Source organism: Trachypithecus francoisi, unplaced genomic scaffold, assembly GCF_009764315.1.
Source record: "Trachypithecus francoisi isolate TF-2019V2 unplaced genomic scaffold, Tfra_2.0 Lachesis_group21, whole genome shotgun sequence".
NCBI classification, from domain to species: domain Eukaryota; kingdom Metazoa; phylum Chordata; class Mammalia; order Primates; family Cercopithecidae; genus Trachypithecus; species Trachypithecus francoisi.
In genome coordinates this window covers 45,140,719-45,164,179 of record NW_022681467.1, presented here as the reverse complement: position 1 = coordinate 45,164,179, position 23,461 = coordinate 45,140,719, and the positions used below count along the sequence as shown (strand labels likewise).

Below are 23,461 nucleotides of genomic sequence, written 5' to 3'. Positions count from 1 at the left end.
TGTGCAGCCCCCACCCTCCTGCTAGGGCCCGGCACTTTGACCTGTGTCAGCCATGAGCAGTGGTCAAGGGAACCGAGAGAACTCTGTCGGTGGGGGAAGAAATTTGAGACGCCCAAAGCAAGCACTGTAGGAAAGATGCCATGCACCAGGGCCCCGGGTGTTCATCCGACCTAGCTCATGAACTGTAAAAGGAAACCCTGGCTGGAAATGGGACCTTACAGGTCATCAGAGAGGAAGTCGCAGAGCAAGACTTCAGAGGCCGTCTTGTCCCGTGGCTTCCAGACTTCGGGATTTCACAGAACAGAAAACAAAATGTTTGGGAGATCAACTTGGGACCTTAACCTTTTATCCGGTCTTGTAAATGTATGTTAAAAACTACATGACCGAACGTTCCTTCTTTCAGCAGTGCCAGGCACTATTCCAGGCTCTGGGGATACAGCAGGGAACAGGACAGATGAAGTCCCCAAATTCACTCGGCTGACACTCCAGTGGGGGAGGCTGAATTGAGTTAGGTCAGAGAGTGATAAACACAATGACAGAGATCCATAGGTGGGGTGACAGCATCTGGGGGGCTTTCTTAGGCCGACTGACAAGGCAGGGTCACACTCTGGGGGTCTGGCTTCTGAGCCAAGACCTAACTGCAAAGTGCCCACCATGCCAAGACTCTAGGCAGGGGAAGCGGCAGGTGCAAAGGCCCAGAGGTGGGAGGAAGCTCAGCGAGAGGTCCAGTGTGGCTACAGCTTAAACAAGGAGGGAAGGCGGAGAGGAGGTCAGAGAAATGGGCAGAAACAGGCCTCAGGCAATTGGAAGGCCAAGGAAGGCTTTGGAAATTAGGCTGAGTAAGATCAGGTGACATGAGGGGTTTGCACAGGGGCAGGACATGATTAGACTTAGTTTGAAAGGCCCCTCTGGCTGCTGGATAGAGGATGGACTGTAGGGGTAGGGAGGGGTGGAGAGGGAGGCAGGAGGACCCAGTAGAAGGCTGCCAGGTGTCACCGAGGTGAGAGAATGATGGTGGCCCAGGGAGGTGGTGAGAATTTGGGTAGCTTTTGGAGGTAGAGTTCACTGGCTCTGCTGGAAGATTTGACTGGGGCAGCAGCGGAGATGGGGGAGTATGGGCGTGGGCGGGAGGCATAGAGTGGTGTTAAGGACAGCTCCCTGATTTTTAGTGGTGCCCTTAACCAACCAGAATTTGATTTAATTTAAATTAAATTTTAAAAAGGACCTTTCAACCACTCCAAGAAATTAGAGCAACATAGTTCTAGGATAAAGGGCAGCCATTCGTTGACACATACGGGCATGTGGGTACATTTATGACGTGTGTGTGCGTATGTGTAGACTCAGTGTGTCTCAGCTCATTTAATGCTCACAATTGCTCTAGGAGGCTAGGACTTTACATACTCCATTTGACAGATGAGAAAACAGACCTGGAGAGCCTGAGTCATTTGCCCAGAGGCCTGTGTTGGGGTCAGGACAGGGCTGGCCCCGGAGTCTGCACCCTCAGCCACAGCCCTCTGCACACTAACCGTTCCCATTCTTTTTGTTTCACCCTAGGGTGGTATAAACAGTGTCAAGGGCTGTAATTGGTGTGGGTGATGCTTGTCTGGTCCACCCTGTCATTGTATGATGGGGACTGAGGTCCAGAGAGGGCGGCTGAAACTACCCAGCAAGTTCACAGTAGGGATCCTCCCAGGCCTCCTGGCTCCCGGTCCCTGTGCAGACAAAGAAGTCAGAGAGGCAGGCTGGGGGGCAGCTGGGTCTGGCTAGGCTCCATGGAGGCAGGCACGGGGGAATCAACTCAGGGAGAATCAGATGTAAATCCATACCTGTAAATCCGTAACTGTGTCTTTAGGGCCTGAGGCCTAGGCTGGAGCTCCTGCCTTCTGGTTTGGCAGCTGTAGGCCTTTCCACTGCTATCGGCAGCCCCCGAAATAGAAAGGGAATGGGTGAGTTGGATGGCAGGGACACAGAGGTGAAGGGGGTGCAGGTTCAGGCAGCCCGAACTGTGAGGTGCCACCTCTTATACCCACCAGCCTGGCCTGTGTTGGCCCTGGCCTCACGGAGTCACATCCAGAGTTCTCCTCTGCCCTCACCTTGTAGGCCTGGCCTCCCCTCCTCCCACCTACCTCTCTGCTGCCCGTTGAGCAGGTCGGGCACGCTCTCTCTTTGTGGCCTTTGCTGTTTCTGTTCCCTTGCCTGGGAATGCTGTTCCCCACATGTCTGCGCGGCTCCCACCCCACTTCGTTCAAGCCTCATCGTGAGCACCACCTGCTCAGAGAGGTCTTTCTTGAGTCCCATTTTCGTGATGGCTCTCTCCCGTGACCCCGCTCGGTTCGGCTTTATTTTTCTTTATGACTCTAGCGCCGCCTGTGGGTCTTGGGTGTGTTTACATATGGGATTATCCTGTCTTCAGCCGTGCTGTTTTGATATGAAACTGCCGGCTTCACTTCCACAGAGCAAAACCTTGTGGTCCTCTGGGTTTACTTTTTCTTTTCTTTTCTTTTCTTTTCCTTTATTTTATTTTATTTATTTTTAAGACGGAATTTCGCTCTTTTGCCCAGGCTGGAGTGCAATAATGGCGCGATCTCTGCTCACTGCAACCTCTGCCTCCCAGATTCAAGCTATTTTCCTGCCTCAGCCTCCTGAGTAGCTGGGACTATAGGCACCCGCCACCACATCCAGCTAATTTTTTGTATTTTTCATAGAGAGAGGGTTTCACCATGTTGGCCAGGCTGGTCTCGAACTCCTGACCTCAGGTGGTATACCAGCCTCGGCCTCCCAAAGTGCTAGGATTACCGTCGTGAGCCACCCCTCCCGGCCAGTTTACTTTTTTGGTTTATTTTTCATTCCCTGTTTTGGTAGAAATACATGTACAGGGAAATGGTTCTCTGAGTTAGGAAAAAACAACAGTGCAAGTGTGATGGTAAATGACGACCAGTGTCAACTGCAGTGTCACCAAGACCACAGGGCCTTGGGAGTATCGCGGCGGCCTGGCGAGCCCGTGTCTGTCTAAAAGGGGCGGCTGCAACTCTGCTCCTGCCAGGTTTCCAGGTGGGACCGCAGGTCAGCTGGTTCCTTTTTCAAGATGAGGCGAGTGGGAAGTCCGGATTTTATGTGAGTTTCCCCAAATGTCTGAAGGAAGGTTTAGTTTGTTTTTAGGAGCTCCCTTGATAAAACACATTTGCGGACTGAATCCAGTGTGTGGGCTGCACCTTTACAACTTCTGCCACCACTGTGCAGGTGAAGGACAGAGCCCGGACCACGCAGGCCTCTCTCAGCCCCCACCCACCCTCATTCCTGCTTCTGTTCTCTCTTCATCTGGGGAAACCCCTCTCCTGAGAGATCCTGGTCCCTGGTCTTTGTCTGCACAGGGACCCAGGAGCTCAAGGGGAGGGTGAGAGGGTAAGGCCTTGGGGCTTTGGTTGCGTATCTCTGTTGCAACTCTCTGCTGAGGCCGCAGCCCTTGAGGACAAAATGAAAACCTGTAGTTTCCCTCCCAGGACTGAGGTCAGCAGGCTGGGCTGGGGCTGGACTCCCGGGGCAGCCAAAGGGGGCTGGAGGTGAAGGCGTGTCCTCTGAGCGCCGTCCTGTGTGTGCATGCGCAAAAGTGTGCCTCGTGAGAGTACATGCTAGCTCCCATGTCTTACTCTTTTTCACACCTGACCAGGCCCTGACCTCCTTCTCAGGCCTCCCAGAGCCCCTCAGGTCAAGCAGAACCTTCTTACTGTTGCAAATGCCCTGCCCTGCGTGACCAGCTCTGACAGCCCCAGGCCCTCCCACCCTCTGCCTCACACCCCAGCTCCAGTGCCTGGACCAGCCACACCTGGCACCTCTCCCACCAGGCAGGGTTGCACCCTCAGCTCTGGGCCTTTGCACAGGCTGTGCCTGTTGCCTAAACACGTTCCTCTTCTGCTTCCCCCGATCATCCTGCAGATCTCAGCTCAGATCTTCCCTCCTCTAGGAAGTCTTCCCTGAATCCCTCCCCGGGAGCAGGCATCTCCTCCCCTTTTCTGTGCCCCCACTTCAGCCCCGTCCTCTCGAGCTCTCTGCTGCAGCCTCATCAGCCTCCTCGCTGCTCCCCAGCACCGGGCCCCCTCCTGCCCCAGGACGTCGCACCTGGTGCTTGCTCTGCTTCCGACCCCTCCCTCTGCTCTGCCCACGGCTGGCTCCTTCTCAGTCTTCAGCTGTCAGCTTAATGCCAGCCCCTCCCTCACCTGGCATCTGACACCACAGCCCCCGCCCTTGCATCCTGCTACCCAGCTTTGTGTCTGACAGTGCCGTGGGGCACCAGTTGGCACATGACTCATTTTACTCATCCTCTGGTCTGTTGTCTGTCTCCGTGTGCTGAGAGGTCAGCTCCTTGAGGACAAGGATTTTTGTTTTTTTCACTGCCAACTGTTCAGTGCCCAGAATGGTCTCTGGTGCACAGTAGGATTAGTAGGTGCTCTTGGGTGTATGAACGAAGCTTCTGTGAGTAGCTGTGGCTATGTGTGAGTGTCCCAGGAGGACCCCTGACCCTCTGTCTGCTGCCCTCAGAGCCGGCTACCTGACTCTTTATGGAATCGAGGCGCTGCCACGCACCCATCAAAGCCAGGCCCAGGACCGCGTCCATTCAGCTGATGTCTTCCACACCTTCCGCCAGCTCGACCGGCTGCTCCCCAAACTGGCCCGCGGCTCCCTGTCAGTAGGTGAGCACCATGGGGGCCCCAGTGGGTGATGGGGAAGATGGAAAGACCCAGAGGGGGAGCCCAACTCAAGGTGAAGGACCAGAGGCAACACAGGCAGAAGGACATCCAATGCCCTGGGAGGCAGTAAGAACCCAGCCCTGGGGGTATGCAAGAGCGCAATGGTGGGGAGCCAGGGCTTGGAGGAGAGCTTGGGTTCCTGGTGGAAATTCTGATTCAGCACATTTGGAGTGGGGCCTGAGAATCTCTGTGTGTGTGTGTGTGTGTGTTCTTTTTTTTGTTTTAAGGTTTGAGTTGCTTTAAACGTTTTTACAAGTAGTTTGTGCTGATTACAAAAACTTCAAGCCATATAGAATAATTTAGAGGGAAGAATAAAAGAGCACTCCACTTTCTCCCCAGCCTCAGCGCACCACTTCCCTCTACAGAGGCAATCACCATCACTAGCTTGGAGTACATCCTGGGAGCACTTTCTCTAAACACACACACAGTTGTGTGTTATTGTTATTGTTTTTTATTTTTGAGGCTTTTAACTTCATGTTTTTTACTGAGGTATAATTTATATACAGGAAAGCACCCACATCTAAATGCACTGAGAGGTCAGGTGTGGTGGCTCACGCCTATAATCCCAGCACTTTGGGAGGCCGAGGTGGGCAGATCACTTGGGGCCAGGAGTTCGAGATCAGCCTGGTCAACATAGTGAAACCCCATCTCTACTAAAAATACAAAAATTAGCCAGGCGTGGTGGCAGACACCTGCAATCCCAGCTACTCGGGAGGCTGAGGCAGGAGAATAGCTTGAACCTAGGAGCTGGAGGTTGCAATGACCTGCAGAGCTGTAATCATGCCACTGCACTCCAACCTAGATGACAGAGCCAGACTCTGTCTCAAATAAATAAATAAATAGATAGATAAATAAATAAATAAATAAATGCACTGAGAGGTAGATCTAAACTTTTTATGCTCTTTCCCAGCCAGTATTCACCCCCCGAGGTAGCCACTATACTGGTTTCTTTTACCTCCAATTAGTTTTGCCTGTTCTTCAACTTCCTAGAAATGGAATCACACAGTATATGCCCTTTTATGTCTGGTTTATTTCACTCAACGTAGTGTTGGGAGATTCATCCAGGTTGTTATATGGATCCACAATCCAGTTTGTATTTATTTATTTATTTATGTCTTAAAAACAATTTTTTTTGAGATGGGGGTCTTGCTATGTTACCTATACTGGTCTTGAATTCCTGGGCTCAAGCAATCCTCCTGCCTTGGACCCCGAAAGTGCTGAGATTATGGGAGTGAGCCACCATGCTTTTTTTTTTTTTTTTCCTGAACCAGGGTCTCACTCTGTCACCCAGGCTGGAGTGCAGTGGTGCAATCTTGGCTCTAGAAGAATTGTTCTACCACTTACAGCTTTCACTCAACTCCCTGTGTACAGTATTTTCACATCGATTTGTAAAAATCTACCTCAGCTGTTTTTGTGGCTGCAGAGTGGACTCAGTGTTGGTAGAGTGTCCTGGCTGATTCTGTGTGTAGGAACCACTGGGCGGCGCCATTCCCTGGGCCATGTGCCCCTAACTTCCCTGATGAGCAGAATCCTCTCAGGCCCTTGTTCCTAACATAGGTCCCTCAGCCCCATCCAGGTCGTAGGAATCCAGATTTCCAGGGGACAGCCTGGAAAACTGCATGCCTGACAAGTGTCCTGAGAAGGTTGGGAAGTGCTGTGTGTGCTGGGCTCAGAGACTTGCAGCAGAGGCCTGGATTTGAATTCCTGTGCTGCTGCTTCCTTGCTGGTGACTCGGAGCAAGTTACTTCTACTTGCCTCAGTTCCTTTCTCTGGAGGGACTGTGGAGGGGAGTGGCGAGGGCTTGAAGAGCTTTACCGGCTCCCCATCCCTGCATCTGTGTGTTCTCTCTGTGCCTCAGTGAGCTCATCTGTAAAACAGGGGGAACAGCAGGATCTTCCTAGAGGGCGGCTGTTAGAATTGGCTGAGGTAACAAGAAAAAGCATTGTGGCCGGGCGCGGTGGCTCATGCCTGTAATCCCAGCACTTTGGGAGGCCATGGCAGGTGGATCACCTGAGGTCAGGAGTTCAAGACCAGCCTGGCCAACATGGCGAAACCGTCTCTACTAGATATACAAAAAAATTAGCCAGGCGTGGTGGTGGGCATCTGTAATCTCAGCTACCCAGGAAGCTGAGGTAGGAGAATTGCTAGAACCCTGCGGGCGGAGGTTGCACTGAGCCAAGATTATGCCACTGCATTCCAGCCTGGGCGACAGAAAAAGAAAAGAAAAAGAAAAAGCACTGTTTGCTGAGCACTTACTATGTGCCAGATACGAGGTTAAGCCTTGTCATAGTCAATGCTCAAACACTGCATCTCCCATTTCCTTTTGCTTATGTATTTTTAAAAGCCAAACTTTAACACATTATTGATTTTATTTACATTATGAGAGAAACATAATCTTGTGGTTAACAATTCAGAGTTACAGGTTGTATAAAATATAATACCCCTTCTTCCAAGCCCAGCTTCCTGTGAAACCAATGTTACATGATGATATTATCCCTTCACGGTGTTTTGTATGTTCTTACAACTAGAGATAAATGCACATCTATACATCTACACATACACATCTACACATCTACAGTCTCTGTGTTTACAAAGAAAAATTGTATCCATTATTTGCAACCTGTTTTTAACCTAACAATATAGCTGTACATTCTTCTCTGTTATTATAAACATCTTTTAGAGATACTAGCTGATGCAATTAAACAAGAGAAACCAATTATAGGCATCAGAATGGTTAAAGAAGAAGTAAAACTATTCTTATTTGCAGATGATCTGATATTGTACCTGGAGAACCCCAGAAAATCAATAATAAAACAACTCCAGCAATAAATGAATCCAGCAAAGTAGAAGGATATGAAATTGACATTAAAAATGCAAGACATCTGGCTGAGCACAGTGGCTCATGCCTGTAATCCCAGCACTTTGGGAGGCCGAGACAGGTGGATCACTTGAGGTCAGGAGTTTACGACCAGCCTGGCCAACATGGCGAAACCCCATCTCTACCAAAGATACAAAAAAATTAGCCAGGCATGGTGGCACACGCCTGTAATCTCAGCTACTTGGGAGGCCGAGGTGGGAGGATCACTTGAGCCTGGGAGATGGAGGTTACAGTGAGCCAAGATAGCGCCACTGCACTCCAGCCTGGGCGACGGAGTGAGACTCTGTCTCAAAACAAAAACAAACACAAAAAACCAAGACATTTTTTAGCCCTCACTTGGCTGTTTCAGTAGTTAGCCATTTCCCTCTGATAGATGTCAATATTCTGTCTGTCTGTCTTTTTGCTTTTGTACCATTTCATTGCACTTGTATCTATTCTACCATCTGGTGATTTCATTTCTCTCTGCCCACTTCTTAGAAGTGGTTTTGCCAGGTCAAAGGCCCTATACATTGAATTTTTATCTGCTGCTGCCACGTCATTTCCAAAACCACAGAGCAATTCATCCACCTACATAAAGGGAAGAAATCTGCTCCACCAGATGCCATCAGTCTTTCCATTTGTTTGCTAATCTGATGGGCAGAGGTGGGTAATTTATTGTTTTAATTTGCATGTTACCACAACCTTGCCAATATGCAGTTATCAGCCTTTAAATAATTGCCAATCTGATGGAAAAAAGGACATCTGACTCTATATGGCATATCTCTTACTACTGTGATGAAACATCTCTGTGTGTGTGTGGTTTTTTCTTTGTTGTTGTTGTTTTTTTGAAACAGGGTCTCACTCTGTTGCCCAGACTGGAGTGCAGTGGCGAGATCTCGCTCACTGCAACCTTGACCTCCCAGGCTCAAGCGATCCTCCCAACTCAGCCTCCCAATAGCTGGGACTATAAGCACGTGCCACTGGGCCTGGCTGATTTTTGTATTTTTTTGTGTTTCAGTAGCCGTTTGCATTCCTTCTTTATGAGTCAGCTGTTTGTGTCCTTTATTATCTTTTTAGAGGGACTCATTTGATCTTACCGAATCTTGCCATCCATGCTGGAAGGTTGTTATTAACATACCCATATTGCAGATAAGGAAACTGAGGCTCAGAGAGGTGAGATCACTTGTCATAGACATGTAGCTGGTAGGTGGAAACTTGGTCTGTCTGGCTGCAAAATCCTGTGCTTAAAGCACCTGCTGCATCCTAGCACTGATTGTTTCCCCAGGAAAAACTGGGTTTCTCCATTACCATTTCCTCCATACAGATGCTCCAGAGGAGTCTGGTTAGACACAGAGGAACTACCCCCATTACTCTGGGAGCAGCCCTGGGTTGGCTATAGGAAGGATGCATTTCTCAATGTGAGCAGCAGGTGGCAATGTGGGATGGTGATTTCTCATCTTAGTTGGCACCAGAGGCATATGGGCAAAGCAGCCCCCAAACCTTGCTATGGGGTGCTTGAAGCATTGCAGCCTCTTTTGGCAGAACCTGCTGAAACATAAAATAAAATGCACATTCCTTTGATCCTGTACTTCCACTTCTAGGAATTTATCCTACAGAAATGCTTGCACACTTCTACAGGTACACAAACATATTCATTGTCACATTACTTATAATTGCAAATGCTAGAAACAATTTAAAGTCCATCAGTAAGGGCTGACTAAATAAATTATGCATTCATTTAAAGGCCATCCATGCATCTAAAACAGAGTGGAACATACTGGTAGTGAAAGAAATCTACTGTCACAAAAAAAGAGCAAGGTGCAGGCAGAGAGTATACTATGTCACCATATATACAGATTCAAGCAATTCTCCTGCCTCGGTCTGCCGAGTAGCTGGGATTACAGGCATGCACCACCACACCTGGATAATGTTTTTGTGCTTTTAGTAGAGATGGGGATTTGCCATGTTGGCCAGGCTGGTCTCGAACTCCTGACCTCAATTGATCTGCCTGCTTCAGCCTCCCAAAGTGCTAGGATTACAGGTGTAAGCCACCACACCTGGCCATTTTTTAAAATGTGGGAGTATGTATAGATTTTTGCCTTTGGGAAGGCTGAAAAGGGGTAGAGAGAAAATAATTTTTTACAATATGTGGATTTGAACTCTTAGACTCTTTATTTTTCTTATTTTTTTCTGTATGCATACATTATTCTTCCTTCACTTTTAAAGTATAAATATATTTTAAAAGAAAGTTAATCCTTTGAGGACACTTACATCATTGAGTCTGGTGTTTCTCATACAGTAGGGAGTTGGGAGCAGGGGACAGTTAAACAGGCCCCCAAGCTAAGCATAGTGCTTCTGCCTGGAACATTTATTTTACTGGATTACTTTGGGGGCTGTTTATTTGAACATTGTTTTGGGGAAAAAGGCATTCTTATATCAAAGAATCAGAGTCTGATGCAAAACTCTGATGCATTTCAAAGGTAAAACACAAGACTTTAGAGACGTGTCTCCTGGGGACCTCTCTGTACTGTGCCCCCAAATCTAGAGGACCTAGAGGGGTTTCTCAGAAAAAACTTGAGAAGTACTCCAGTCTGGATCCTCATTTTTTTTGATGAAGAGACTGAGGTCCAGAGATGGGCAGGGGCTTAGCCGAGGCTACATAGCATGGGGACTCTGGGATTTAAGCCAGATACACCAATCTGGTTTAAATTGGTGGGCTGCCAATCACCGTGGGCCTGGCAGCCCTGATTCATGGCATCAAGTCATTGCACCAATAAGAAATACTTCATAATAATGGAGAGAATGTAGCAAGTAGCATTTTACAAACCTCTACCGATACCAAGTGTGTTCTGTGTGTGATCTTTCTGAATCCTCCTAACCATTCTATGAGCTAGATGGCCCCATTTTACACATGGGGGAAATTGAGGCTGTGAGATGCAAAGTGACTTGGCCAAGGCCATCTTGCTAGGAAGGGAAGAGCTGGGATTTCAGTGCCCTCTTCTTCTAACTTTGTGCTCTGTATTTCACAATTTATTATTATTTCTTAATTATAGAAGCAATTCATGAACATGTGTCTCCTTAGGCTAATAATCTGCTAACATTCAGTAAGATTTGTTATTTAATAATATAGCTGCTTATTAGGTCTGTGTCAGGCATCTCTGTGCTTTAGATGTTAACACATTTGATCTGTGTATAACCCTCTGTGGTGGGTACTTTTATTCTCCCAATTTACAGGCAAGAAAACTGAGGTGCTGAGAGGTGAAGTGACTTGTTCAAGGTCAGGCACTCTGCTACAGAGCTGGGCCTCTTAACTGGGCTCCCCTGACTTTTGTAAAAAAAAAAATTGCGTATTACAAAAAGGAAAATTCTTTTTTGACCACATTCCCTCTAAATCTATCCCTAGGTAACTATTGCTATCAGTTTGGTGTTATCCTTCTAGAACAGTGCTGTACATAGACATATAATAGGAATCACATTTGTAATTTAAAAGTTTATATCAGCCGGGCGCGGTGGCTCAAGCCTGTAATCCCAGCACTTTGGGAGGCCGAGACGGGTGGATCATGAGGTCAGGAGATCGAGACCATCCTGGCTAATACGGTGAAACCCCGTCTCTACTAAAAAATACAAAAAACTAGCCGGGCGACGAGGCGGGCGCCTGTAGTCCCAGCTACTCGGGAGGCTGAGGCAGGAGAATGGCGTAAACCCGGGAGGCGGAGCTTGCAGTGAGCTGAGAACCGGCCACTGCACTCCAGCCTGGGCGGCAGAGCAAGACTCCGTCTCAGAAAAAAAAAAAAAAAAAGTTTATATCAGACACATTAAAAAAGAAAAAATAGAGGTGAAATCTATTTTAATAATACATTTTATTTAAGCCAATATATCTAAAACATTATTAGTATTTCAGCATGTAACCAATGTTAAACATTGTTAATATGGCATTTTATGTTTTGTTTCTCATGCTGACTCTGGAATCCAGTGTCTACCCTACCTTATATTAAACGTGGCTGCATTTGAGCCAGCCCCATTTCAAATGCTCCATAACCCCCTGGGGCTTATGGCCACTCTGTTGCCCAAGGCTCATCTGCAGGGCCCCAGGTTGAGCCACCAAGCTCAGTTTTCCAGAATCTTCTCTTCCTCACTCACATATGCACTGAACTCCTTGAATCTCTACAGTATATGATGTTTCACTGGAAATTATTTTTTGAGGGTTTGCCAGATTTTCTATTATTTTATTTTAAAAATTATTTCACATGGTTTAAACATTAAAAATATAAAGTAGATTATAAACCACATACCCGATACGGAGTTAAAATCCGAAATATGTAGGGAACTCATACAACTCAATACCAAAAAATCCAAATAACAGCTGGGCGCAGTGGCTCACGCCTGTAATCCCAGCACTTTGGGAGGTCGAGGTGGGCGGATCACGAGGTCAAGAGATCGAGACCATGCTGGCCAACATGGTGAAACCCTGTCTCTACTAAAAAATATAAAAATTAGCTGGGTGTGGTGGTGCATGCCTGTAGTCCCAGCTACTCCAGAGGCTGAGGCAGGAGAACTGCTTGAACCCGGCAGATGGAGGTTGCAGTGAGCCGAGATCACACCACTGCACTCCAGCCTGGTGACAGAGCACGAATCCGCCTCAAAAAAAAAAAAAAAAAAAAAAGTCCAAATAACCTGACTGCAAAATGGACAAAGGACCAGAACAGGCATTTTTCCCGAAGAAGACATACAAAACAAATGGCAACAGGTATGAAAAGGTGTTCAATATTACTACTCATTGGGAAAATGCAAATCTAAATCACAAGGAGATACCACCACACACCCGTTAGAAATGTCAGAAGATGACAAGTGTTGGCAAGGATGTGGAGAAAAGAGAACTCTTTCGCACTGTTGGTGGGATGTAAATTGGTATAGCCATCATGGAGAACAGTAGGGAGGTTCCTAAAAAATCAAAAATAGAGCTACCACATCATCCAGCAATCTCTCTTTTAGGTATATATTCAAAGGAAACGAACTCACTATCTTGAAGAGATATCTTGCACCTCCATTTCATTGCAGCGTTATTCACAACAGCTGAGACATGGAGACAAACTAAGTGTCCATCAGTGGATGAACAGATACAGAGATAGTGGTACAATGCCCCCCTCAACCTCAGGGGATATGTTCCAAGACCCCCAGTGGATGCCTGGAACCACAGGTGGTACTGAACCCTGTATATACTGTTTTGTTTTATACTGTTTTGTCTTTGTCATAGAGAACTATGACAGAATTTAATTATTATTTTTTTTTTTGAGACGGACTTTTGCTCTTGTCACCCAGGCTGGAGTGCAATGGTGCAATCTTGGCTCTCCACAACCTCCGCCTCCCAGGTTCAAGCGATTCTCCTGCCTCAGCCTCCCGAGTAGCTGGGATTACAGGCATGCACCACCACACCCAGATAATTTTGTATTTTTAGTAGAGATGGGGTTTCTCCATGTTAGTTAGGCTAGTCTCGAACTCCCGATCTTAGGTCATCTGCCTGCCTTGGCCTCCCAAAACGCTGGGATTACAGGCGTGAGCCACCACCCCCGGCCCTGATAGAGTTCAATTTATAAATGAGGCACAGTAGGGGATTAACAACATAGTAATAAAATGAAACCAATTATAACAATATACTGTAATAAAAACAAAATAAGGGTTACTTGAACACAAATCCTACCATACCATGACGGTTGATGTGATAACCGAGACAGTGGCCCCTGAGTGACTAATGGGCAGGTGTGGTCTGCAGCGTGGATACACTGGACAGAGGGATGATTCATGTCCTAGGTAAGACAGAGCAGGATGGCACAAGAGTTCATCATGCTACGCGGACTGGCATGCGATTTCAAACTTAGGGATTGTTTATGTCTGGAGTTTTTCATTCAATATTCTTGGACCATGGTTGACCATGGGTAACGGAAACCTTGGAAAGTGAAACTGTGGATAAGACAGGACTGCTGTGTATGTAAATACACTATAGAATGTTATTCAGCCATAAAAAGGGAGAAATCCTGCCATTTGTAACAATATGGATGAACCTGGAAGACATTATTGTAAGTGAAATAAGCCAGACACAGAAAATCAAATACTGCAAGATGTCATTTGTATGTGGGAGCTAAGAAAGTTGAATTCAGAGGAACAGTGGAATAGTGGTTACCGGGGCTCAGGAGGTGTTGGTTGAGGGTATAAACTTTGAGTTATAAGACGAATGAGTTCTGGAGACCTAATATACAGAATGGTGATGGTAGTTAGTAACAATGTATTGTATACTTGAAATTTGCTAAGAGAGTGGATCTTAAGTCTTCTCACCATGCATGCACATGTGAGCATGCATGTAATTACGTGAGGTGATGGATATGCTAATTAGCTTGATTGTGGCAATCATTTCACACCGTGTATGTGTATCAAAACATCATGTTGTGCAACTTAAATAAGAATTTTCATTTGTCAATTATACCTCAGTAAGGCTGGAAAAAAATTAGTAACAGTGGTAAGTCTCCTTCCTTTTCTTGTCACATCCCCTTCCACCAATTCCCACTGCTTATAATCGATTAGTTTTATTTGTTTCTAATGGATCCTTCTAGAGTTCCTTCAGACAAGTGCAAGTGAATGTGACTATATTCTTATTTTTCTTTTTTTCCACAAATGCATAATAAACATGTGGTTGCTGGCACTTTGCTTTGTGCTAACAACATATCATAGCAATAGATAACTCTCAGGTAAGGTTTAGTGTGTCCTCTGCACTGCTCTAAGGGATATACAAGTGTAAACTGATTTGATTTGTGATCCAATCACTGCTATATATATATATATAATTTTGTTTTTGAGACAGAATCTTTCTCTGTTGTCCAGGCTGGAGTGCAGTGGTGCAATCTCTGCTCACTGCAGCCTCCCCTTCCTGGGTTCAAGTGATTCTCCTGCCCCAGCCTCCTGAGTAGCTGGGACTACAGGTGCCCACGACCATGCCTGGTTAATTTTTGTATTTTTGTATTTTTGTTAGAGATGGGGTTTCACCATGTTGGCCAGGCTAGTCTCGAACTCCTAACTTCAGGTGATCTGCCCGTCTTGGCCTCCCAAAGTGCTGGGATTATAGGAGTGAGCCACTGCACCCAGCCCACTGCTATATTTTTATCCTTTGTTTTTTGCCAGGCAGGACAGAGCAGGCTGGCACAAGATTTCAACACACTACTCAGAACAGCATGTAATGTAAAACTTATGACTGTTTATGTCCAGAATTTTTCGTTTAGTATTTTTGGACCATCATTGACCATGGATGACTGAAACCTTGGAATTCAAATTATTTTGTATTTTGAGTATCGCTTTGTCACCCAGGCTGGAGTGCAGTGGCTCTATCTCAGCTCACTGCAACCTCCACCTCCCGGGTTCAAGCGATTCTCCTGCCTCAGCCTCCCGAGTAACTGGGATTACAGTTGCCCGCCACCACGCCTGGCTAATTTTTTTTATATTTTTAGTAGAGACGGGATTTCACCATGTTGGCCAGGCTGGCTTCAAACTCCTGACCTCAGGTGATCTGCCCACCTTGGCCTCCCAAAGTATTGGGATTACAAGCGTGAGTCACCGCGCCCAGCTGGAATCCAAATTCTTTGTTATACAACACTATCTTTGACTTATTTTTGCCAAGTGATCTTCATATACCTTTTTAAAAAAACTGTGCTAAAATAATATATAACATAAAATATACTATTTTAACCATTTTAATTGTACAATTTAGTGGCAGTAAATACATTCACAGTGTTGTATAACCATGCCATTATCTATTTCCAAGAACTTTTCATGATTCTAAACAAAAGCTTTGTGCCCATTAAACAATAATTCCCCACCTGCCTTTCCTCCCAGCCCGACATATCTTCTATTCTACTTTCTGTCTCTGAATTTCCTGTTCTAGGAATCTCATGTAAGTGGCATCATACAATATTTGTCCTTTTGTGTCTGGCTTATTTGGCTTAGCATAATATTTTCAAGGTTCATCCATGTTGTAGTATGTGACAGAATATCTATTTCTTTTGCTTTTTTTTTTTGGAGACAAGAGTCTTGCTCTGTCACCCAGGCTGGAGTGCAGTGTTGCTCACTACAGTCTCTGCCTCCCAGGTTCAAGCTATTCTCGTGCCTCAGTTTCCTGAGTAGCTGGGATTACAGGTACATGCCACCATGTCTGGCTAATTTTTTTTTTTTTTTTTTTTTTTTTGTATTTTTAGTAGAGACAGGGTTTCACCATGTTGCCCAGGCTGGTCTCTAACTCTTGAGCTCAGGAAATCTGCCCATCTTGGCCTCCCAAGGTGCTAGGATTGCAGGCATGAGCCACCACGTCTAGCATATGTGTCAGAATTTCATGCCTTTTTTTTTTTTTTTTTTTTGAGGCGGAGTCTCGCTCTGTCGCCCAGGCTGGAGTGCAGTGGCCGGATCTCAGCTCACTGCAAGCTCCGCCTCCCGGTTTACGCCATTCTCCTGCCTCAGCCTCCCGAGTAGCTGGGACTACAGGCGCCCGCCACCTCGCCCGGCTAGTTTTTGTATTTTTAGTAGAGACAGGGTTTCACTGTATTAGCCAGGAGGGTCTCGATCTCCTGACCTCATGATCCGCCCGTCTCGGCCTCCCAAAGTGCTGGGATTACAGGCTTGAGCCACCGCGCCCGGCCAATTTCATGCCTTTTAAAGACTGAATGCATTGTATGTATATACTGTATTCTATCTATCCAGTCACCTATCAACCAACACTTGGCTGGTTTCCACCTTTTGGCTACTGTGAATAATGCTGCTACAAACATTGGTGCACGAGTATCTGTTTGAGTCTCTGGTTTCAGTTCTTTGGGGTATATACCTAGAACTAGAATTACTGGATCATATGGTAATTCTTTAACTTTCTGAGGAACTGCTAAACTCTTTTTCATAGCAACTGCAGTATTTTACATTCCCACCAGCAATGCATAAGGGTTTCAATTTCTCCACATCCTCACCATCCCTTATTTTCTGTGTTTTAAATAGTAGTCATTCTCATGGTTGTGAATGGTATCACACAGTGGTTTTGATATGCATTTTTCTAATGACTAATGGTGTTGAGCATCTTTTCATGTGTTTATCAGCCATTTGTAGCTCTTCTTCGGAGAAATATCTATTCAAGTCCTTTGCCAATTTTTGAATCAGGATGTTTGTTTTTTATTGTTGTTGAGTTGTAGGAGTTCTTTTATGTATTTTGGGTGCTAGACCCTTATCAGATATATTATTTGCAAATATTTTCTCACATTCTGTCAGCTGTCTTTTCAAACTGCATTAGCTTTTTTGCTTAATTATTCATTTATTGTGCAAATATTGAGTGCCTCCTATGTACTCAGAACTGCTCTAGGTACAGGGGAAAAGTGGAGAATGGTCCTGCCTTGCTTTTAAAAGTCATCTGTAAACGCCGTGTTTACAGTGATATTCAAGATTGCAGTTGTGTGGTCAGACTTTAAAGAATGCCAGTTATTTCTAAAGCTGTGTTAAATTTCTTTGCCTCTTTTTTTAGCCATCCCATCAGATGATGCTTAGAAGTATCCAGAGTTTGCATCAGCTGAGGTGGTTTTAACACGCCCGTGCCCTGCAGACCTAAACCCCTGGACGCCCAGTTCCCACCCATGTGATTTTGACATGATCAATCTGGGGTTGGCACCTGGGCATCCCGAGATTTAAGGGCTCCCAGGTGATTCTTCAGGGAGCCTGAAAAGTTGAGAAACATACGACGATAATGTATTTCAGTTGAACACGTAAGCTCATTGCTTTACATTGAAATGTCACCCGAAATGGTGACACATTCATTTCAATGTAAAACAATGAGCTCAAGTTGAAGTCTGAAAGTTAAACATATTCAGCATATTATTTGAAAATGAAGCCAAAGTACTTAAAAAAAAAAAAAACATAGCCTACATTTCTGACCCTTTCAAACACCCTGTGATGTGCAGCCAGGTTTAGAATCACTGCTGGGGCGAGTCTTCCTGAAACATGGCTTGTGGTTCAGAAGAGTCAGTGAGGGAGTTTCCAATACTTTGAAACTTCAGAGCAATCCAAGGTGACTCCGTTTTCCAAGGGGTGATTTCAGAGAATATCAAATCTTATATTTTATATTTTTGTTTTAAACTTTATATCTGTGCATATAAATAGCATTACCTTGGAGCTTTAAAACAATATATATTAAGTCTCATGTATGGTTCATGAAAATATTTTTTTAAAAAAGAAGGAGAAAAGAAAACAATATCTAAATAGTATCATTCTTCAGTGCCCAGCTTTATCCTCTTACCAGTCTGCCCTTCGGAACTCTCTGTGTCTGTATGTAAAATGTACTAATTCACTTTCACTGCTGTATGGCTTTTCCAGAGCATAAACACACCATTGTCTGTTTAATGGTGATTGCACGCTAGTGATCTGTGGGCCAAAGTTGACTTTCAGAAATGCTTCTGTGGTCTGCACAGTGATTAAAAACTTTTTACTTGGATGCTAACCTTAAAAAATATCAGACGGTTATACATAATTGTGTGAATTTTCAGCTTCCTTTGAAAGCACAGGCCCTCTGGCCACGCTGGGGTGTTTCTCTCTCCTGCCGGGGGCTGGTCGGTGGGCTAAGTGCCATGGCCCCTTTCTGGCCTCCTCTCTCTTTTACTTGGCCTGCCTTCTCTGGAGTGAGTTGAGTTTGAGACTCCAGCCCAATCTGCCCTCTCTGGATGGTCAGTTAGGTTGTTGCTGATGTCTTTCTGTGATTGCTGCTGTGCTGAGCCTGCTCACAGTGCCCTCCTCCTCATGCACATGGGCTGGCATTGCTCTGGGGTTGGACCCTGGGGAGGGAGAATGCTGTTCAGTGTTTAGTGTTCCTTCTCCTGCTCTGGAAAGAAATGCCATTTATTTAATGCCTAATATGGTTTGGCTGTGTCCCCACCCAAATCTCATCTTGAACTGTAGCTCCCATAATTCCCATGTGTTGTGGGAGGGACCTGGTGGGAGATAATTGAATCGTGGGGGGTGGTTTCCCCCATACTGTTCTCCTTGTAGTGAATAAGTCTCACGAGATTGGATGATTTTATAAGTGGTTTCTCCTTTTGCTTGGCTTTCGTTTTTTCTTGCTTGCCGCCATGTAAGACGTTCCTTTCACCTTCCACCGTGATTATGAGGCCTCCTCAGCCACATGGAATTGTGAGTCCATGAAACCTCTTTTTTTTTTAATAAAAAAAATTACCCAGTCTTGAGTATGTCTTTGTCAGCAGCATGAAAACAGACTAGTACAATGCATATTTATTGAACACCTACTACGGGCCGGGTGCTGGGGACATAGAGGTGACTGGGATCCCACCTGCAGGAGACAAGACCCCTTGCTTCTTTTTACTGGGGGTAAGACAGATAATAAGCAAGTCAGTAGTGAAAGAGCTTCCCGCCGTGGGCCTGTCCTTACAGCTTCTTTCCCACAGGAACTCCCCACCCTCAGTGAGTGACATTCAGAAGACCCTTGGCCTCATGGGAGGTCATGCCCGGTCAGCCCTGGGTGTGGTGGTGAATCTGTAACCCCTACTCTCTGTGCTCTATCCCTGCAGGGGACAAGGACCACATGTGCAGTGTCAAAAGTCGCCTGTGGAAGCTGCTGTCCCCAGCCAGGCTGGCCACACGGGCCCACAGGAGCAAATGGCTGGAGAGTTACCTGCTGCACTTGGAGGAGATGGGTGTGTCAGAGGAGATGCAGGCACGGGCCCTGGTGCTGCAGCTCTGGGCCACACAGGTGGGTGTGAGTGTGCAAGTGGGTGTGTGCAGGTATGCATGTGTGGTTGTGATATGAATGCGTGTGTGTGCATGGGGGTGTGCATGTCTGTGCACGTATTCAGGTGTGCACATGACTATACCTGTGTGTGCATGTGTAGGTAGGTGTGCCTTTGTGAGTGTGTGCTGATGTTGAGTGTGGGTGTGTGCACACATACCCATTGCCCACCCCCGTTCCCTGACTTCCTTTACTGTCAAACAGCATGATGAACAGAATAATTCACTCAGTATTCTTTTCTTTTTTTTCTGTTGAGACAGAGTCTCACTTGGTTGTCCAGGCTGGAGTGCAGTGGCTCGATCTCAGCTCACTGCAACCTCCGTCTCCCGGGTTCAAGTGATTCTCATGCCTCAGCCTCCTGAGTAGCTGGGACTACAGTTGCCTGCCACCATGCCTGGCTAATTTTTGTATTTTTAGTAGAAACGGAGTTTCACTCTGTTGGCCAGGCTAGTCTCAAACTCTTGACCTCAAGTGATCTGCCTGCCTCAGCTTCTGGAAGTGCTGGGATTACAGGTGTGTGCCACCATGCCCAGCCTCTTTTTGTTTTGTTTTGTTTTAATTTGGAAAAATGTTAAATTTATTAAAAAGTTTAATAAATAGTTTAATGAACTCCTCTATATGCTTCACCTTGATTCCCCAATTTTAAACATTTTACCACCTTTGCTTTCTCTCTGTCTCTCTCTTACGCTCTCTTTTCCCCAGTGGGATTATTTTATTGAAATAATTTGTGAATAAGTTGCAGATATCATGCTTTTTTATCCCTAATTGCTTGAGTGTAAGCAAGAACATCCCCTGCATGACCACAGCACAATAACCAATTTCAGGATAATGAGCCCAGATACATGATCATTATCTAATAAACAGTCTGTATTCCAGTTTTGCCAGTTGTCTCAATAATGTCCTTTTTGGTTCATCTTGGTCCAGCATCCAATCCAGAATCACATGTTGCATTTAGTCATTCTGACTCTTCAGTTTTCTTTTTTTTTTTTTTTTTTTGGAGATGGAGTCTCGCTCTGTCGCCAGGCTGGAGTGCAGTGGCACGATCTCATCTCACTGCAACCTCCACCTCCTGAGTTCACGCGATTCTCCTGTCTCAGCCTCCTGAATAGCTGGGACTACAGGCTCTTGCCACCATGTACCACGTTCAGCTAATTTTTTTGTATTTTTAGTAGAGATGGGGTTTCACCACGTTGGCAGGATGGTCTCAATCTTTTGACCTTGTGATCCGCCCACCTCAGCCTCAGCCTCAGCCTCCCAAAGTGCTGGGATTACAGGTGTGAGCCACTGCACCCGACCCGTTTTCTTTAATCTGTCACATTTTCTGTGCATTTCATTGTTTCTCATGACCTTTACATTTTTTGAAGTGTGCAGACCAGCTATTTTGAAGAATTGTTTAGAAGTTCCATTAAGAAGCTGGGCATGGTAGTGTGCACCTGTAATCCCAGTTACTTGGGAGGGTGAGGCAAGAGGATCGCTTGGGCCCAGGAGTTCGAGACGAGCCTGGGCAACATAGTGAGATCCCACCTCTTTAAAAAAATCCACTGAGTACTTACCATAGACCTCAAAGATTCTGTGTTGTGTTGATTACCATTTGGGGGGTCAGGGGGACAGGGAGCAGAGAGTCAAGGAAACATATACAAGGCGTTTTAGATGATGATATTTAGAGTATGAAACAGGGCTGTGAATAGAGAGACTTTCGGGTCTGCTCTAGCCAGGGTGGTCAGGGAGGCCTCCCTGAGATATTCGAGCTGAGCCCTGGATGATAAGAAAGCTAGATTCAGAGACTTGGAGAAGATGTGGGGATAGAAGCTTCCAATAATGGAAACAGCAAGTGCAAAGGCCCTGGGGTTGGATCACACAGAGTAGAGTTGGATCACACAGCTGAAGCAGAGTGAGGAAGGGAGCATGAGACCAAGGGAAGAGGTCACTGAGGGCCTTGTGGGTCCTCATAAGTGAGGACTTGGGATTTTTTTGGGGGGTGACATGGGGACCTAGGAGAGTTCCGAGCAGAGGAGGGACAGGATCTTGGGGGCAAAAGCAAGGGCACCAAGGAGGAAACGGTGGTGGCAGGGTCAGGTGGTAGCAGGGTCAGGTGGTGGCCATGGAGGTGATGAGGACGTGGATTGATTTTGGAAATTTCAGGAAGACAGAGCCAGTGGATTTGGTCATGGACCAGATATTGGAGTGAGAGAAACAGGGTGGCCTTTGATGCTGCAGGGCTCCAGGCCTGGATCCTGCCCTCTTTCCTGATCTCCAAGCTCCCCATCTTTCTCTTGGCCCCACTTCGACAGTGACAGTTGTATAGGCTGACATTTCTGGGTAATTCCTCTCCCATCGACTTGCAGCTTATTTTTAGTTTCCTCTCAGAGCCATTAACTGTCCTTGCAGGCAGAGACTGGCAAGGGGTGGGGGCTGGGATTAATTGGCAGTTGTCCCCCACATCAATGCCTAATAACATATTTATGTGCAGAGATGACTTGGAGCTCCAAAGTGTCCCCAGAACCCTTGTGGAAATGACCTGTGTCAGCAAAACTGGATGCTGGCTGAGGGGCTTGAGTGGCAGAAAGTCCAGGGAACAGCCTTTGGCAGGGCCAGGAGAGCTGGGCAGGAGCTGGGGACAAGATGTCCTCTGAGGTTGAGTCGTTGACAGCGTCCAGAATTCAAGCAGGTGGGAAAACTTTTCAAGAGCCTTTTGGGAGCAGAGCCAAGAAGGTACTTGGTCTAGAAGTTTCTGGCACAGGTTCTGTGACCTCCCTGCCTGGATTTGAATCCTGACTTTGACACTTCTTGGCAAGTCAGTCACTTAACCTCTGAGCACCTCAGTTTGCTCATCTGTAAAATGGAGATGGTAGCACTCGCTTTAAGATGTGGTTATGAAGATGAAAGGAGGCAGGAATACATGTGCAACTTTGTAACTGTGACTTGCAGATAACAAGTGCTCAATAAACATCTTCAGCAAATATTTAGAGTGCCTGCTGTGGACCAGGCCCCATTCCAGAAGCTAGGGATAGAGCAGAGAGCAAAACAGACAAAAATCCCTACCTTTAGGGAGCTGGCATTCTGGTGGGAGAAGATAGACAATTAATAAACACATAAGCTGTAATCACAGTGCTTTGGGAGGTTAGACAGGAACATCGTTTGAGGCCCAGAGTTCAAGACCAGTCTGGGCAATATAGCAAGACCCCATCAGAAAAGCTGGGCGGGGTGGTGCACAGTTGTAGTCCCAGCTACTTGGGAGGCTGAGGCAGGAGCATTGCTTGAACCTAGGAGGTCAAGGCTGAAATGAGCCATGATTGTGCCACTGCACTCCATCGTGGGTGACATAGTAAGATCCTGTCTAAAAAAAAAATAAATAAATAAATAAACAAGCAAACAAGTAAGCATCTAAAATGTGTTAGAGGCCAGGCGCAGTGGCTCACGCCTGTAATCTCAACACTTTGAGAGGCCGAGGCAGGCAGATCACTTGAGATCAGGAGTTTGAGACCAGCCTGGCCAACATGGTGAAACACTGACTCTACTAAAAATACAAAAATTAGTCAGGCATGGTGGCACAGGCCCATAATCCCAGCTACTTGGGAGGCTGAGGCATGAGAATCACTTGAACTCAGGAGGTAGAGGTTGCGGTGAGCCGAGATCGCGTCATTGCACTCCAGCCTGGGCGACAAGAGAGACTCCGTCTCCAAAAAAAAAGACTCTGTCTCAAATAAAAAAAAAAAAGTTTTAGAGGGAATGTGTTCTATGGAGAAGAGATGCAGCAGGAAGGCAGGCACAGGAAGGCCTAACTGAAAGGTGACATCTGAGCAGAGACTGAAGGAAGTGAGGGGTGAACCATACAAATATATAGAGTGAAGGCTCCCAGGCAGGGAGCAGCAAGTGCAAAGGCCCTGAGGCAGGACTGAGGGTGACATGGTGGGGAGGCAGAGCTGCAGGACCACACAGGTCCCTGTAGGCCATGGGGAGGGCTTTGGCTTTTACTTTGAGTGAGACAGGTGCTGCTGAGAGCTCTGAGCAGAGGAAAATCCTGGCCTGTCTTAACGCATTAGAGGGATCATT

The 23,461-nt window shown here is 46.3% G+C and overlaps 1 protein-coding gene across 1 annotated transcript in view; it reads left to right on the top strand.

Annotated features, from left to right (window-relative positions):
• The window catches only part of PTGIS (prostaglandin I2 synthase), a 66,835-nt gene that overhangs the window by 29,902 nt on the left and 13,472 nt on the right, over positions 1-23,461 (top strand). Inside the window, exons 5-6 of the mRNA XM_033186698.1 lie at positions 4,537-4,688; positions 19,191-19,372. Of these exons, the coding sequence (XP_033042589.1) occupies positions 4,537-4,688; positions 19,191-19,372 (334 nt within the window). The remainder of the gene's footprint in view (positions 1-4,536; positions 4,689-19,190; positions 19,373-23,461) is intronic.